This window comes from Heptranchias perlo, chromosome 22 (genome assembly GCF_035084215.1).
Source record: "Heptranchias perlo isolate sHepPer1 chromosome 22, sHepPer1.hap1, whole genome shotgun sequence".
Lineage (NCBI taxonomy): Eukaryota > Metazoa > Chordata > Chondrichthyes > Hexanchiformes > Hexanchidae > Heptranchias > Heptranchias perlo.
This window is the reverse complement of record NC_090346.1, coordinates 42,481,382-42,496,715: the sequence shown is the minus strand read 5'-3', so window position 1 is coordinate 42,496,715 and position 15,334 is coordinate 42,481,382. Positions and strand designations below refer to the sequence as shown.

The window sequence follows — 15,334 nt, the reverse complement described above, 5'->3', positions numbered from 1 at the left end:
GAGAGGTTTAGGGGGGAATTCCAGAGCTAAGGGCCTAGGCAGTGAAGGCATGGCCACCAATGGTGGAGCGATTTAAAATCGGGGATGCGCAAGAGGCCGGAATTGGAGAAGCGCAGAGATCTCAGAAGGTTGTAGGGCTGGAAGTTACAGAAATAGGGAGGGGCAACGCCATTGATTTAGAAACAAGGATGAGAATTTTAAAATCGAGGGGTTGTTGGACCGGGAGCCAATCTAGATCAACGAGCACAGGGGTGATGGGTGAATGGGACTTGATGTGAGTTAGGATATGGGCAGCGGAGTTTTAGATGAGCTCAAATTTATGGAGGGTGGAAGATGAGAGGCCAGCCAGGAGAGCATTGGAATAGTCGAGTCTAGAGGTAATAAAGGCATGGATGAGTATTTCAGCAGCAGATGAGCTGAGTAGTAGCCTCTCATACCCCGTGCAGCATGGCTGCAGAATAGCTTTTATATTTTAAAGCTATGTGCTCCCTGGTAGCTTCCAGCAGTTACACAAATGTTTAGCTGATATTTGGAAATTATGGTTACAGTTCAGAACAAGTGGAATTGAAATGTCAGCAACAAAGGTTTAATAGTAATCATTAATTGAGTTACTAATAACTTTGTTCACCCCTTCATAGGTGTACAGTTTGATTCTCCATTGGAATAGCAGATTCCGTCTTAACATCAAGTTGCTGTATTTAGAGAGCAGTCGAGCAGCCAGGTGCAACTTGGCTGTTGGAAAGGCCCATAATGGGAGGGGGTGTTAGTCAATATTGAATGAAAGGATATGAAACAAATCAGTGCACTTCAGACAGATTAGCATCAGATATTTTTTTTTCTCTAGTTAAGTTTAAGCATTGCTGTGGTGGATTTTCTAAAATAAGATTGAGGGTCCTTAGTCTGCCTACTTGGGTGAGGATTAGTGCTCGAGGACCTCATAGAATCTTACAGCATAGAAGGAGGCCTTTTGGCCCCTCATGCCTGTGTCTGGGGAGGTAAGTTTTTAGTGGGGATTATCCAATCATTGGGAAAGGGTTTTGATTATTTAAACACTATAGTAACATCTGTCTTCATTATTTTTTGAGGAATCCAAATGGCCTTCTTTAACATTGTATTATGTCTTCATAAAATCGTTTACCGACTGACCGCGCACACAGACTTAATTGTGAAAATACACTCTGGTAATCGCAAAACTTTCTCAGAGAACCAGTTCTTTTACAGTGGGAAATCATTTTGCAGCAATTCAAATTGCAACAAAACTTAATACAGTATGGCATGATTGAGTTAAAATACTCCCCCATGCGTGAGACTGTCTTTATCACCTTAGTTTCTTTGTGTTTCAATCCAAAGCAAACCGTGACTTTGAGATGTGTTTTAAAAAAAAAGATATTTTGATGCAGACAGTGAATTTTGTTAACATTCTTTTGGGTGTCAGTCATCGTCTGATTAGTTGGCATTATTTATGCAAAATCTTTTTTGGTTTAGTAAAAACAAACAAAAATATGGTGAATCATTTGAGTGCTGCCATTAGGCCGTTTTTCTGCAGACATTCTACCAATGCATACTTGTATGATGAAGTAAAATGAAGCTCACCATGACCACCTCTTTCCACTATAGGCATAAACCGCAAAAGAAGTCAGCAAATGGTGTATCTCAGCCTGGTGATAACATTGTGGTGGCCTACTACTTCTGTGGGGAACCAATCCCATACAGAACATCTGTTAAAGGACGTGTGGTCACATTGGGACAGTTCAAGGAGCTGTTGACTAAGAAAGGGAATTACAGGTATGTATTTCCAAACTTAAGATGTCTGCTGCAGTGAGGATAAATTGATGACCAATCACACCAATAGAAAGGTCCATACCAATTTCAATTGAAAGGCATGTGGAAAAATGAATGATTACTCAGAGGGGGGAAGAAAGTAAAATTACCATTTAAAAAAATGCAATGTAATTATGCAGAAGTGCATTAAATATTGTACCTACAAGAACTTGGGTGTTTTAACCTGGGAGGAACTTGCAGATTAAAGTTCTTTGTGTAAATGCGGCTGACCATATGATTTTGGATTTTTTATTTAAGTGAAATAACACCATTACTACTATTTGATGCTGGGCTGCCCAAACTTGTGGGCCAGCTGTAGCTGAGGAGCCCTGGTCATCCAGCCCATGAAGCTGAAGCAACTCAGTTCTATTTGCCCTTGTATTTCTTATTTGCTGGCTTATCCTGCTTGAATTTCATGTACCTGGATGTTTTGAAAAGGCTCTTCTTGATGCTGTTGCCTCACTAGTAGATAAATCCTAAATAAAAACACCAAAATCTGTTGATATCTGCAGCATTATGCAAATTCATGGGAACATTAATTTTAAACTTTGAATGTGCCAGTGAGGCTTTGTGCTGTGGCCCAAGATGACAAAAAGCTTGGATACTCAAGATGTGACCAAACCTTGGTGTTCTTGAAGCTGTTGAATCATAACATTCTGAAACTGCACATCAAAAGAACTATAGATGGTTGTGATGCACAGTATAGAACCCTAAATATGGAAATGTCTCAAATCACTTGAGCATTCAAAAGTTTCACCAAAATGGTGGTAGAGAACATAGGTACATCTCACACAATAGATTAAATCACCTATAATAGGGAGCAGAAATCAATCTGAGGCTCAGCTTGAGCCACACCAACACACCCCCTATTGGTTGGTTGATTTGACTTGATTTGGTAGAAGCCTAGAAGCAAGTCTCTTCCACCACTGCAGAATTTCATCAAACCGGATCGGAGAAATAAAGCTTTACAGGGCAGCACTTTGGTCCACAATTCTCCACAGCACAAGTTTCTGATCTGCTTTACTGTCGGGTAATCACAGAGGCAGGTTACTTCCCTGTTTTCTGCCTGGATATGGTGCGTGGCACAGAAAAATTTCAACTAGGGGAAAAAAGTATGAATAATATTTGGAAAAAAAATTGTGCAACCTGAGATTATTTTTAAAGTGCAGTCTCTCTTTTCAATTTTGAGTGAAAAATTTTGTTTTTAAAATTGCCAGCTTAGAAATTCTAAGTGCTAGTAGTGACATTTAACGGTATGCTGCGAAAGCTTATCAATTTTTTTGTTTTGCAGGTATTATTTCAAGAAAGTAAGTGATGAGTTTGACTGTGGGGTGGTATTTGAAGAGGTGCGTGATGAGGAAGCAATTCTGCCAATTTTTGAGGAGAAAATTATTGGGAAGGTGGAAAAGATTGACTAAATGCAGGACGGCCATGAAGAGGAGTTTGTAATGGTACAAGAGAAGTTTCAGCTGCTTGGAGTATTTCGAAATACATTACTGGGGGTCACGGTGATTAACTGTGGAAAATGCATCATACTGACTTATTAAGGCTTCCAACTCTCCACAGGGATATTTTACAGCTGCTTGTTACAGCAGAAAAAATGGTGCTTTCAACACCAAGGTCTGTGAATGCAGTCCTTTGATGGGAATGTTTGCAGCGATATCTTCTCTTTATCAGTATATTTCAAACACTAAGTGTAATGTAGCATTGTAAAATTGTATTAGAAATTGTAATATGAAACTGTTTACTAAAGCTGCATATTTTTGATATAATGTAATCTGAGGAAAATAGCATTTTTAATGTAACAGTGCTCTTATGTTATTTTAAAACATACATACAGGTACTTGAGCTCACCAAATGTGTACAGCCATCTGTAATAATAGCTATTTGGTCCGTATTTCAAACCATTGATAGCTGTTTCTCCTTGTAGAATGGATGATTATCACTGAATCTGTTGTCTTATCAGGACAAATTGTCCATCAAGAAAGTTTACATAGGCCACCCTTGCAAATACTGCTGTATAGGCCTTTTTCAGATGAAAAAGTTGCACAGTTTCGTAAGACTCAATACAATAGGAATATGTATATTGAGGAGTGATTGACTGGTATAAATTTCCCTTCCTTTCTTCCCCTCCCCCCCCCCCCCCCCCCCCCCCCAAACCAATGTTTTGTTGGTACCTAGCACTTATTATGGTGATGCTGCTTTCCAGTTTCTTCACGTTCCGGCGCACAGCTCCAGTTTGAAAACAGAAACTGGTGAATCCTAGCTAATTGGTCCAGAGTACCAACCAATGAGCAACTTGGATGAGTTAGGTTGCCATTTTACAATTGCAGACGGAGCATTTGTGACTATATTGCATTGGATTTATTTGCTGGCCCTAGCAACTCTCAAAACTTGTGTAACAGTTTTGTCAATCAGTCTCCTACAATGAAATTCAAACTCTGAAATTAGTTGCAGTGTTTTACACTTAACAATCCCCAAACGTCGAAGCTGGCATCACAACATGGCAGTCAATAACACGTTCGTTTTTTTTGAACCACCATCCAGGTTGTCAACACTGAGTGTACAACTTACAATGGGGTATGTGGCCCTTCTGTTCCCATTGCCAAACTGATATAGGTACATGCAGTGTTAACATTGATCTGTATTAGTACAGCTATCAGTTCAAAATATCTAGACAAGGAGCAGTTTCAAAAGTGACATGTTCTGTAAAAGGCACCAATTGTATTGTGTGTCACCTTTACAGCAGACCCAAATACATATTTATTTTCTGCAATCTGAAATTTGTTTAAATTGACTTCTGTTTAATGTCCCCACAGGACAATCAAAAATTTGAATATTTTTCAAAGTTTGGTGCAGATATAACATGGAGACCAAAAAGCCAATCTCATCATGTCTATCCTCCATTCAGTTTATTCTTTGTGGAGTACACAATATTTTACAGCTAGCTTAATAAATCACAAATAATAATGTCTGGAATGTATGCTCTTGACTGTTTTTGAACTGGCAACATCCTTAAAATGATGTGCATTCTGTAGTACTGGACTATTGCTACACTGTTGCAGGACTTAACATTTGGCTGAGGGCAATTTTAAGATACTGCTTTTGGCACAGAAAAAATCCTCTGCTAGCCACACTTAGTTCTTAATGCTCAGTAATCACTGTAGTTTTGTAACATTTGATATTTGGGCAATTACTTTTTTTTATCATAAGTAAATCAATCTGCTGCTGTTCATTGGTTCCCAGCTTAAATTTTAATGGTGCATTAAATGTTGCCTTTTTAAAAAATGTTTATTAACAAGTTCATTTCCTGGGACAAACTTTCTCATGGGGGAGAAAAGGCCTATACAGTAAAAGTTACTGTTAATGTGATTTTAATCAGGATATTGAAACTGGGCATTGCCAGAGAAAAATTATATTTCCATCTGTCAAATCTCATTATGTGCTGGCTTATTTATGACAACACACGCAGGTCTCCCTGCTCCTAATCTCATAATTGTCAAAAGGGCATCAATTCTGGTTTTAAAACTTCACACTGCAAGTTGGGCTTTCACCACTATGCCAATTTATTAACATAAACAATCAAACTGTCGTGCCGCTGCCCCCGTCATCGCCCCAACCAACCTCAGTTCTGATGGCATTGTTCCTTCTCAGTTTCCTTTACTGCCATTCGGCTGCCTAAATCCATAGAAACTGGGCTTAAAACTAATGACGGGTCTTCAATCTGTTACACAGAAAGAATAATTAGTTACAAATTTTCCCAAAATCTGAAAGTCCAAGGAACAGCCTAAAACATCATACTTGTGTTTCAGAAAGGTATTGTGTAAATAAAAGTACATCACAGAGTGCCTTTATATTCAATGCTGTTACCTGTCCGACGCTATGTGACCCCCATGACTGAGGAATAGCTCTCCTCATCCAGGGATCTGCAGTATGGTTTCTCCTCCTGCATTTGGTGTCCAGCGGGATTTTTATGTGGCCCTGCATTCACGGGTTTTGCATTTCCCTTTTTTCTAAGGGTTTCCATTGTAAATATGTACATTTTCTAAAGATGATGTCTTCAAGTAGCAGCACGTCAGAAGATTTAGTTACCTGGTTTCAGTCATCTTTCAGTGTGCTGACTTGTACAATTATCTTTTAAAAGGTACTTGGACAATAAAGAAAAAAAATAAAGTGAATTCTGTGTATGTTGTACCTTCTGTATTTGTTCAGATCATGTTCCTCGTCATTCTGCTGTTGTAAATTGCTTAACTATTTGTCTAATGTGGAGTTCTTATCCTGAAATACAGGTGAAATACTTCTTTATTCACTTAGAGAATGCTACCTATTGATGGTAATGTTTGTATATAATTTTGCTGCCCTGCCACACGGAAGGAAAATATTTGTATTGCTGTGAAGAAATTGCAGAAAGGATTGATGACAGGAGCCATTGACTTCCTACTTCATTTTAAAGAAAGCAAAATGTCAGTTTTACGTTGAGCAGAAACTTCAATAAAATTGGCAATTAGTAAATGCAGCAGAATACATGGGTTCTGTTCATCCATCATGGCTGTTGTCATCACCTATACTGGCAGAACATATAACTAGATAGTTATAAACCACAGAATTAAGTATTAAAAAAAAGAAGCACTGCATCTGAAGTTTTTTTTTCTTCATTATTCATTCTTGGAATGTGGGTGTCACTGGCAAGGCCAGCATTTATTGCAGATCCCTAGTTGCCCTGAGAAGGTAGTGGTGGCAGTTTGACACAACTGAGTGGCTTGCTAGGCCATTTCAGAAAACTAGTTAAGAGTCAACCAGGTTGGTGTGGAACTGAAGACCAGGAAAGTACTGTAGGTTTCCTTCCTTAAAGGATATTAGTGAAGTTGAAGCACATCACACAATTCAGATTTATTTTTCTAAATTAGATTGATACTATCCAGACTTTAACTATATTTGAATTCACTCAACCCCAATTCTGTTTGAAGAATAACATCTTTTTGACATTTTCAAAAAAAAAATGCAACTTTCCTTAGCACATATTTGAGTAGTTGAAGTGGGACGATCAATTTATTATGTGCATCTTCGATGAACCTAAACAACGAACCAAAGCGGAAAGCTACCCACATCTAGTCAGATATACAGTAATGTATTTTAGAGTCTTTTTAAGTGAATTTTTATGTCATCAATTCCGAATGTGTATCTACTTTGACTAATTTTGCATTCAAAATGAACCTGACTTATCAGAATTTTTTTTAAAAGCTTATTTGTGAGATTTTCATACTTTTAAATTGTATCATGCACAATTACAATTTAATACTGCAGAATTGAAGGGCAGTTTCTTTGATTACACTTTTGTCATATTTAACTACTTCCAATGAGACTCTCTGCTTTTGGACAAACAAGTGCCATTGCAGTTATTGGACTGCATTTTGCTGCATTAAATTTGAATACCCTATTATTATCCTATTCTCCCCTGCTACTTTCCAAAAGATGCTGAATCTTGCTGGGGAACAGATCCACAGATACTAGCAGATTTTTGGTAACTCACTGAAGTAGCCATTATTTATATGGGAGCCTAGACAGTGAATGTCAACAAGCTGTTGAACTATAGAAGGCATCTCAGCAGAATCAATCCTATGCTCACCTGATGACCACACATTTTCCAGCAAAAGCCACTTGATAGTGATCAGGAAAATATTTTTTTTAATAAGAAATTATATAACTTTAGAAGAAATGTATTAATAGAACTAAAGTCAGTGAATTATAACAAAAAATTCCATTGATGTAATCTATCTGGTGACTGCTTGCCAGTTTTGTTATATGGGCTCATTCAATAATTGGCTAGTTTTGTTGTCAATCATGTGCATGTTCAGGCAAATTAGCCACGGATCCTCACAACCGTCTTGAAGCATGTATGTTTTCACGAGTCCAAAGTTGCTGAAATCTAATTTTTTTAAGTTAACTTTTGATTTCACCTATATGATTCAAAAGTAGTTATTTTATACTTTGAACACATTCAGCTCTGATGAAATATGTCTGAGAAACCATATGCGATATCTAGTATGCCACTTTTCTGCAATTCATATTTGGATGTTGCTCAAAAGTGCTGGAATGAGTTTACTGTACTTGAGATTTGATCTACAGATAGTTTAACAGTATAGGTTGAGAAAAAAGCCCATGGGATCAGAGGGAAAGTGGCAAGTTGAATCCAGAATTGGGTCAGTGGCAGAAAGCGAAGGGTAATGGTCGACAGGTGTTTTTGTGACTGGAAGGCTGTTTCCATTGGGGTTCCGCAGGGCTCAGTACTAGGTCCATTGCTTTTTGTAGTATATATCAATGATTTAGACTTAAATGTAGGGGGCATGATTAAGATGTTTGCAGATGATACAAAAGTTGGCTGTGTGGTTGATAGGAAGAAAGCTGCAGGAAGATATCAATGGACTGGTCAGATGGGTAGAAAAGTGGTAAATGAAATTCAATCTGGAGAAGTGTGAGGTGATGCATTTGGGGAGGGCAAACAAGGGAAGGGAATAGACAATAAGTGGTAGGATACTGAAGTGTGGAGGAACAGAGGGACCTTGGAGTGCATATCCACAAATCCCTGAAAGTAGCAGGACCGGTAGATAAGGTGGTTAAGAAGGCATATGGGATATGTTCCTTTATTAGCTGAGGCCTAGAATATAAGAGCAGGGAGGTTATGTTAGAACTGTATAAAACACTGGCCAGGCCACAACTAGAGTACTGTGTACAGTTCTGATCACCACATTACAGGAAAGATGTGATTGCACTAGAGATGGTACAGAGGAGATTTATGAGGATGTTGCCAGGACTGGAGAATTTTAACTGGAGTAAGATTGGATAGGCTGTGGTTGTTTTCTTTGGAACTGAGGAGGCTGAAGGGAGATTTAATCAAGGTGTATTAAAATTATGAGGGGCCTAGATAGAGTGGATAGGAAGGACCTGTTTCCCATAGCAGAGAGGTCAAAAACCAGGGGGCATAGATTTAAAGTAATTGGTAGAAGGATTAGAGGGTAGATGAGAATTTTTTTTCATCCAGAGGGTGGTGGGGGTCTGGAACTCACTGTCTCAAAGGGTGATAGAGGCAGAAATGCCTTAAAAAGTACTTGGATGTGCACTTGAAGTGCCATAACCTACAAGGCTACGGACCAAGAGCTAGAAAGTGGGATTAGGCTGGATGGCTCATTTTCAGCTGGCACAGACACAATGGGCCGAATGGCCTCCTGTGCTGTAAATTTCTATGATTCTATGAAGTAAGGTAGGAGGAGGCTCGTGTGGAGCATAAATACCGGCATAGACCTGTTGGGTGGAATCGTCTGTTTCTGTGCTGTTAAAAAAAAACTATAATAGATATGTGAAGTAGATCAATTTTTGCTGCAGTGAAGGAGGAGTTGATACTTCTTACGAAGTTAGAACAGCACAATTTTTTTACAAGTAAAAGACTCCTCCATTTTGCTATATATCTTGGTGTAGAATTTAATATATAATTATGCTAAGTGAGTTGAAACTCTGCCAATAGAAAACCCTAAATGCTGAAAATGCCAATGTGATTGGGCATAATGGACTCCTATGGAGGAAACAATTAATAATGGCTTCTGGAATTTGCATGTTCACACTACTATAGCTTTTCAAAATACATTCTGTTCCATTTAGCAGACTTTCCATGATTGATTTCCTGGTCATTTTAGTCACTTGTATTTATTGTGGTGAGGGATGTAATTGCTGGGGAATGAAAATTCAGATCAGAATGCTATGGGTGGGATATGGGTGGTGTTGCATGCATATGCATTTCCAAAATGATCATCGGCAATGCAGGAGTTTCTCATCTTTTCAATGATGCTGATTGTGTTTCAAAGTAATTGTGATCTTGGAAAGGATAACAGGTTTTGGGGGGGAAATTGGTGATGTGGTAAATAGCAATGGCCTTTTGTAATTGCTGGAATGGGCCCTGGATTAGATGTAAGGAAATGTTATTAAGTTTGCTCTGAATAAGTTTGGGTGATGAGTTTTTTTGGTACCTTTTCCTATCCTCATTGATATGTTATGAGTGTATTTTTACCTAAAAGCCCTCTTGCATTGGCATATAAACTTTGGAGCTAGCTACTTCATGATTTAGCTAACAGGCACTTTTGCCATACCTCATAAAGAATCTTATCGTGTCACTGACTCCAAAGTAGCCCAGTAAAGCACTGTGGAATGTGGAACCATAAGTGCTGAAAAACAGGACTGCTTGCCAGCAGTAATTGATTTTGGATTAAATTGGAAAAGAACAACTGATGCTAGCCATGACATAGTAGTAATCTGACCAATGTGTTACTAGTCAAATTGGATCAGTAAACAGCATAAGCATTAAGCTTTCAAATCAAGAAACTTAAGCGCATGATCAATTTTTCCATGAAGTTTTACATAATGTACCAAACCTCAAAATTATTGGAGGATAATTTTCCATCTTAATTAAATCTGATCTTTCAGCCCTGGTTTCTTTCCCTTGTACATGTGCCAAGAAAACTGCAGTGTGTCAGAAAATGAATTAATCTGAAAGCACATGATTCTGAGCAGAGTCCAAATGCTCTTCGGCTAAACAGATGTAATTATGGTGAGAATTTAAATCCTTGAATGTTTGAATCTCGAATTTCTGCTGAAAGTTGCTGTAATGGTTTAGAAATCACATTTATCACTATCCGGAGAATTATACCCCATTTCCCTTCTTAACAGACAATAAATCAGAATTTCTAGCTAAACCTGATCTAAGTTGAATCTCCTTGCCTGCTTAACATATTAAGGATCCTTAGTAGTCAAAAATAAAATACAGGATATTTATAGACTCCCTGTACTTGATAATTGATCCAAGGATGCTGAGTAACTAAGAGTTCGTTCCTTGAGTTTAGCTAATAAATCGAAGGCAATATGTAAATAAAGTATACAAGCAATCAAAATTCTATATAATTAAATAAAAAATGCTTAGAATGAGTTGCACTCAACCTATGCAGACAGATCAGTGTAAATTCTCTGGGATATTTAGGGTGCTCAAAGTAGAGAAGATGGTATAAAGATAAGTTTAGATAAGGCTATTTGTCTCATCTATTGTTCCTGTCTCTCCCTCTTCCTCCCCACTCTGCTCCACCATCATATGTCCTAAAGGCTTTATGAATGATTCCAGAGTTTTTTTTCCTCCACTACCCTATGTGGGAGCTTATTCCAGATATTACTATTGTATGAAATGCTTCCTGACATCAACCTGAAGTTACCTATTGCAACAACTTGCGTTTATATAGCGCCTTTAATGTAGTAAAATGTCCCAAAGTGCTTCGCAGGAGCACACTACAAAAATTGACACTGAGTCAAAGAAGGAGATGTTAGGAGAGGTGACTAAAAGCTTGGTCAAAGAGGTTTTAAGGAGTGTCTTAAAGGAGGAGGTGGCGAGACAGAGAGGTTTAGGGAGGGGATTCCAGAGTTTGGGGCCTAGACGGCTGAAGGCACGGCCTCCAATGGTAGAGCAAAGAAAGTAGGGGATGCACAAGAGGCTAGAGCTGGAGGAATGCAGAGTTCTCAGGGATGCGGGGCTGGAGGACGTGTAGAGATTGGGAGGGGTGAAATCATGGAGGGATTTAAACACAAGGATGAAAATTTTAAAATGGAGATATTGCTGAACCGGGAGCCAATGTAGGTCAGCGAGCACAGGGATGATGGGTGAATCGGACTTGGTGTGAGTAAGGATACGGACAACAGTTTTCAATGAGCTCAAGTTGATGGAAGATGGGCTACCGGCCAGGAGAGCATTGGAATAGTCTATTCTGGAGGTAACGAGCATGGATGAGGGTTTCAGCAGCAGATGGGCTGAGGCTGAGGCAGGGGCTAAGATGGGTGATGTTATGGAGGTGGAAGTAGGCGGTCTTTGTGATGGCAAGGATGTGGGATCGTAAGTTCATCTTGGGGTCAACAAATGGTCTGGTTTAGCCTGAGACTGTCCCCGGGGAACAGGATGAAATTGGTAGTTGTGGCGAGAGTGGAAGACAATGGCTTTAATTGGAGGAAACTTTGGCACTTCCAGGACTGGATGTCGGATGAGCAGACTGACAATACTGAGGCAGTGGAGGGGTTAAGAGAGGTGCTGGTGGGGTTGAGCTGGGTGTCATAGTGTACATGTGGAACCTGACGTCACGTCTTCAGATGATATCGCTGAGAGGCAGCATGTAGCTGTGAAAAAGTTAGATCCTTGGGGACTCCAGAAATAACGGTGTGGGAGCATGAATAGTAGCCATTGCAGGAGATTCTCTGGCTACGACTGGATAGGCAAGAATGGAATCAGGCTAGCGCAGGCCCACTCAGCTGGACAATCGAGGTAAGGTGTTGGGGAGGTCGTAGTTTGTACCTACCCACTTGTCCCACAGTCATGATTTAACTTCAAATATTCCTTTGGATTTGCTTTATGAATTCCATTTTGAATGTTCCTGTAAGATTTCCTTTCAAGCCTGAAGAGTCTGTTTTTCCCAACATAACTCCGCCTGTCTTTTGAGCTTATACATTACCCTTGAGCTTCAGTGACCAGAACTAACGCGTATTCAAGGTGCTTCCTAAAAAGTGTAATAAAACTTTAGCATAACTGCTCAAAGCTTATATTTTACTGATTTTATGGAATAGTTCAGCATTCTATTTGTTTTATTGTCTGTTGCTTTGGAATGACTGGCCATAAGTGTTGAGTCTATTATCATTTTCAGTCACTTGGGTTGACAATTGTAAACAATTTTACAACACCAAGTTATAGTCCAGCAATTTTATTTTAAATTCACAAGCTTTCGGAGACTTCCTCCTTCCTCAGGTAAATTTACCTGAGGAAGGAGGAAGTCTCCGAAAGCTTGTGAATTTAAAATAAAATTGCTGGACTATAACTTGGTGTTGTAAAATTGTTTACAATTGTCAACCCCAGTCCATCACCGGCATCTCCACATCATCACTTGGGTTGAAGCATTGATGTGGCCCAAATGCTGGTAGATGGGCAAGGGGAGCTATTTGAATGCTCAAATCTGGATTAAAATGCTTTAACAACAAATCAATGGAGCTGGAGATACCAATCATGGTACAATGTTATTGTACAGTTGCAGTACTTGATATCTGCCACTAAATGTCACTATACTTTCAGGTAGCATCCAGAAACAGAAATTGAAGACCATGTAGTCCTCTCTTATAGGAATTGCTTGGGTTAGGACCTTAAACAGTTGATTTCTTTAAGCAGAACACTCCCTGATCCCCTAAACGCTTATGTTTTTAAACAAAAATCACTTTAGTTTATGACTAAATTGGATGTTGTGATTGCAATACAGATTTATTTGACTTAAATATTTTGTCATTTCATTAATAAGTACAGATAGTTGTAGTGATATTCATTTCTACCTGGTGATTTCATTTTAAGAGGTATATATTGGGAAATCTATAAAAGAGTGCAACAGGAGTGAAACATGGTCCTAGACACACTATTCAATTGCTACATAGAACAGTTAGTTCAACAGCTCGTGCCATTTAAGGCTAGGGTTGCCACCTCTAGTTGGACATATTCCTGAAGGTGTCATCACATGATGTCAAGTGCCCTGCCCCCACATTCTAGCCATTGGTCACCCAACATGTCCATCCTTGCAGCGCTCTGCCTTCCCAGCCAATTGGAAAACGAGCAGACTCTTCATTACCCGATTGGATGATTTTTGACTGTCAGTCAAACAGCCTTTTTTGCCTTCTGAGATTTTTATTACTAATAACCAAAGTGCTCAAAGAATTTTTTTTTTTAAAACACAATTTTGTTTAATACTCCTATGATTTTTTTTCCTGGGTTGCTCACAGCAGTGTCCTGGATATCAGTCTTTAATTCCTGGAGAATCCAGGGCAATACTGGAGGGTTGGCAACCGTACTTGGGGCTGTATTGGACCCGATATTTACTAACAGCTAGGAGATGGTAGAGCATGTCAAAGTCTGAGAACACCTTGCCAGCAGTGACCACAATATGGTGGAGTTTAAGGTTAGCCTTATGATGGAAAAAATGGTTGAGTACAGTAGAAACATTCAACTTTAAAAATGCTGGTAGTCCAGTTTCCTTAAAAGCTAAAGAAACGGTGCAACTAAATGGTGCTGTTAGGAGAGATTTTTTTTTGAACCATAAAGCTACAGATAACAAGGTGGTTGAGTGAAATTAAAACAGAGGTTAGGAGATCAGGGCTGTTAAAAGAAATATCCAAAATATGAATAAATTTTTTAGCAAGCAGGTGAGAAAGGAAACTGGGCTTGATAAAAAAAAATCCCAAAGTTGACATATCAAGTGACCAAGGGTTAGCAATCATATTAAATGAAGGCTTCATGGAAACTGTGGGTTTGCAGCATGAAAGCTAAATTTCCAGGGAATTTTCCACCTCATCTATTTCTACCTTATCTATTTGGTCTTTTGGATTGCTTTTATTTTGCCTGCTCCCTTCAGATTTCAGCTCTTTTAAAATCTGGAAATAAAGAGTTGGTATCAATAAAAGTAACCATGAAGCTGTTGAATTATTGTAAAAACACAACTGGCTCACTAATGAAGAAATACTGCTGTCCTTACTTGGTCTGGCCATTATGTGACTCCCATCGTACACAGTGGTTGACTTTTAGCCACCCTCTACAGCAGCCAAGCAAACCAGTTGTATCAAAATTGCTACCAGCGGTTAAAGAAGGCCCACCACTACCTTCTCAGGGCAACTAGAGATGGGCAATAAATGCCGGCCTTGCCAACGATGCCCACATGCCGAGAATGAATTTTTAAAAAACATAAAAGATGTTCTGAACTACTTATCCTGACTTACTAGTGAATTTTCAGTCCAGTAAAATTCCTGTTATTTTAATCCCACTTCATTCTATTACCAGATCAGCCTGGTGTGCTCTTTCCTACCCCCCCCCCCCCAACTTGAACATCATGGCCTGAACCTCTCTTCACCCAGCGTGCACACATGTACTTTCCAGCAAAATCCACGGCATAGCAATCAGGAGTGAAAACCTTGATTGATTTTACTGTCTTTTAACTCAAGAGTCTAGGTGCTAAGCCTAATATGGTGCCTCTACCAACCATCTGTAGCATCAACTGCTGCCCTGGCAGAAATCAGTGCAGACCAGGGTTAGAACCTGGGCCTTTCCATGATCTGATGTATAGTCACCTGAAGGGGCGACACGCTCCTAATGCGCATGAGGGTAAATCGGAGAATCTTCTCATGGACCTGTACCTGTCTCTCTTCCACGGCATTGTCCGTGCCTGGGTGACCCTTCCCCGACCCGTGGGCACCGCAGGGTATAGAGGCAATAATAGATCTTCACAATCATGTTATGATTTAATTGTTGTTTGTGTATTGTCACTGTATTGTACATAGTTGTTATTGTTTGATTCATATTTGTGCTGCCCTCGGGCACTTGCCTCAATGTTTGTGTCCCCATTTGGTGACACTGGGGCAACTCATCGTCACCCTTACAGGTATTTCAAAAAAAGCCCTTCCTGATCTGTGT

General features: G+C 39.3%; 1 protein-coding gene across 2 annotated transcripts in view; it reads left to right on the top strand.

The window, feature by feature from the left end:
- Positions 1-3,948, top strand: part of axin1 (axin 1) — an 84,852-nt gene extending 80,904 nt beyond the window's left edge. For both annotated transcript variants that reach the window (XM_068003394.1, XM_068003395.1), the window contains 2 exons: positions 1,618-1,785; positions 3,113-3,948. In XM_068003394.1, coding sequence (XP_067859495.1) covers positions 1,618-1,785; positions 3,113-3,239 — 295 coding nt within the window. In that variant the 3' untranslated portion in view covers positions 3,240-3,948. The remainder of the gene's footprint in view (positions 1-1,617; positions 1,786-3,112) is intronic.
- Positions 3,949-15,334: the final 11,386 nt, after the last annotated feature.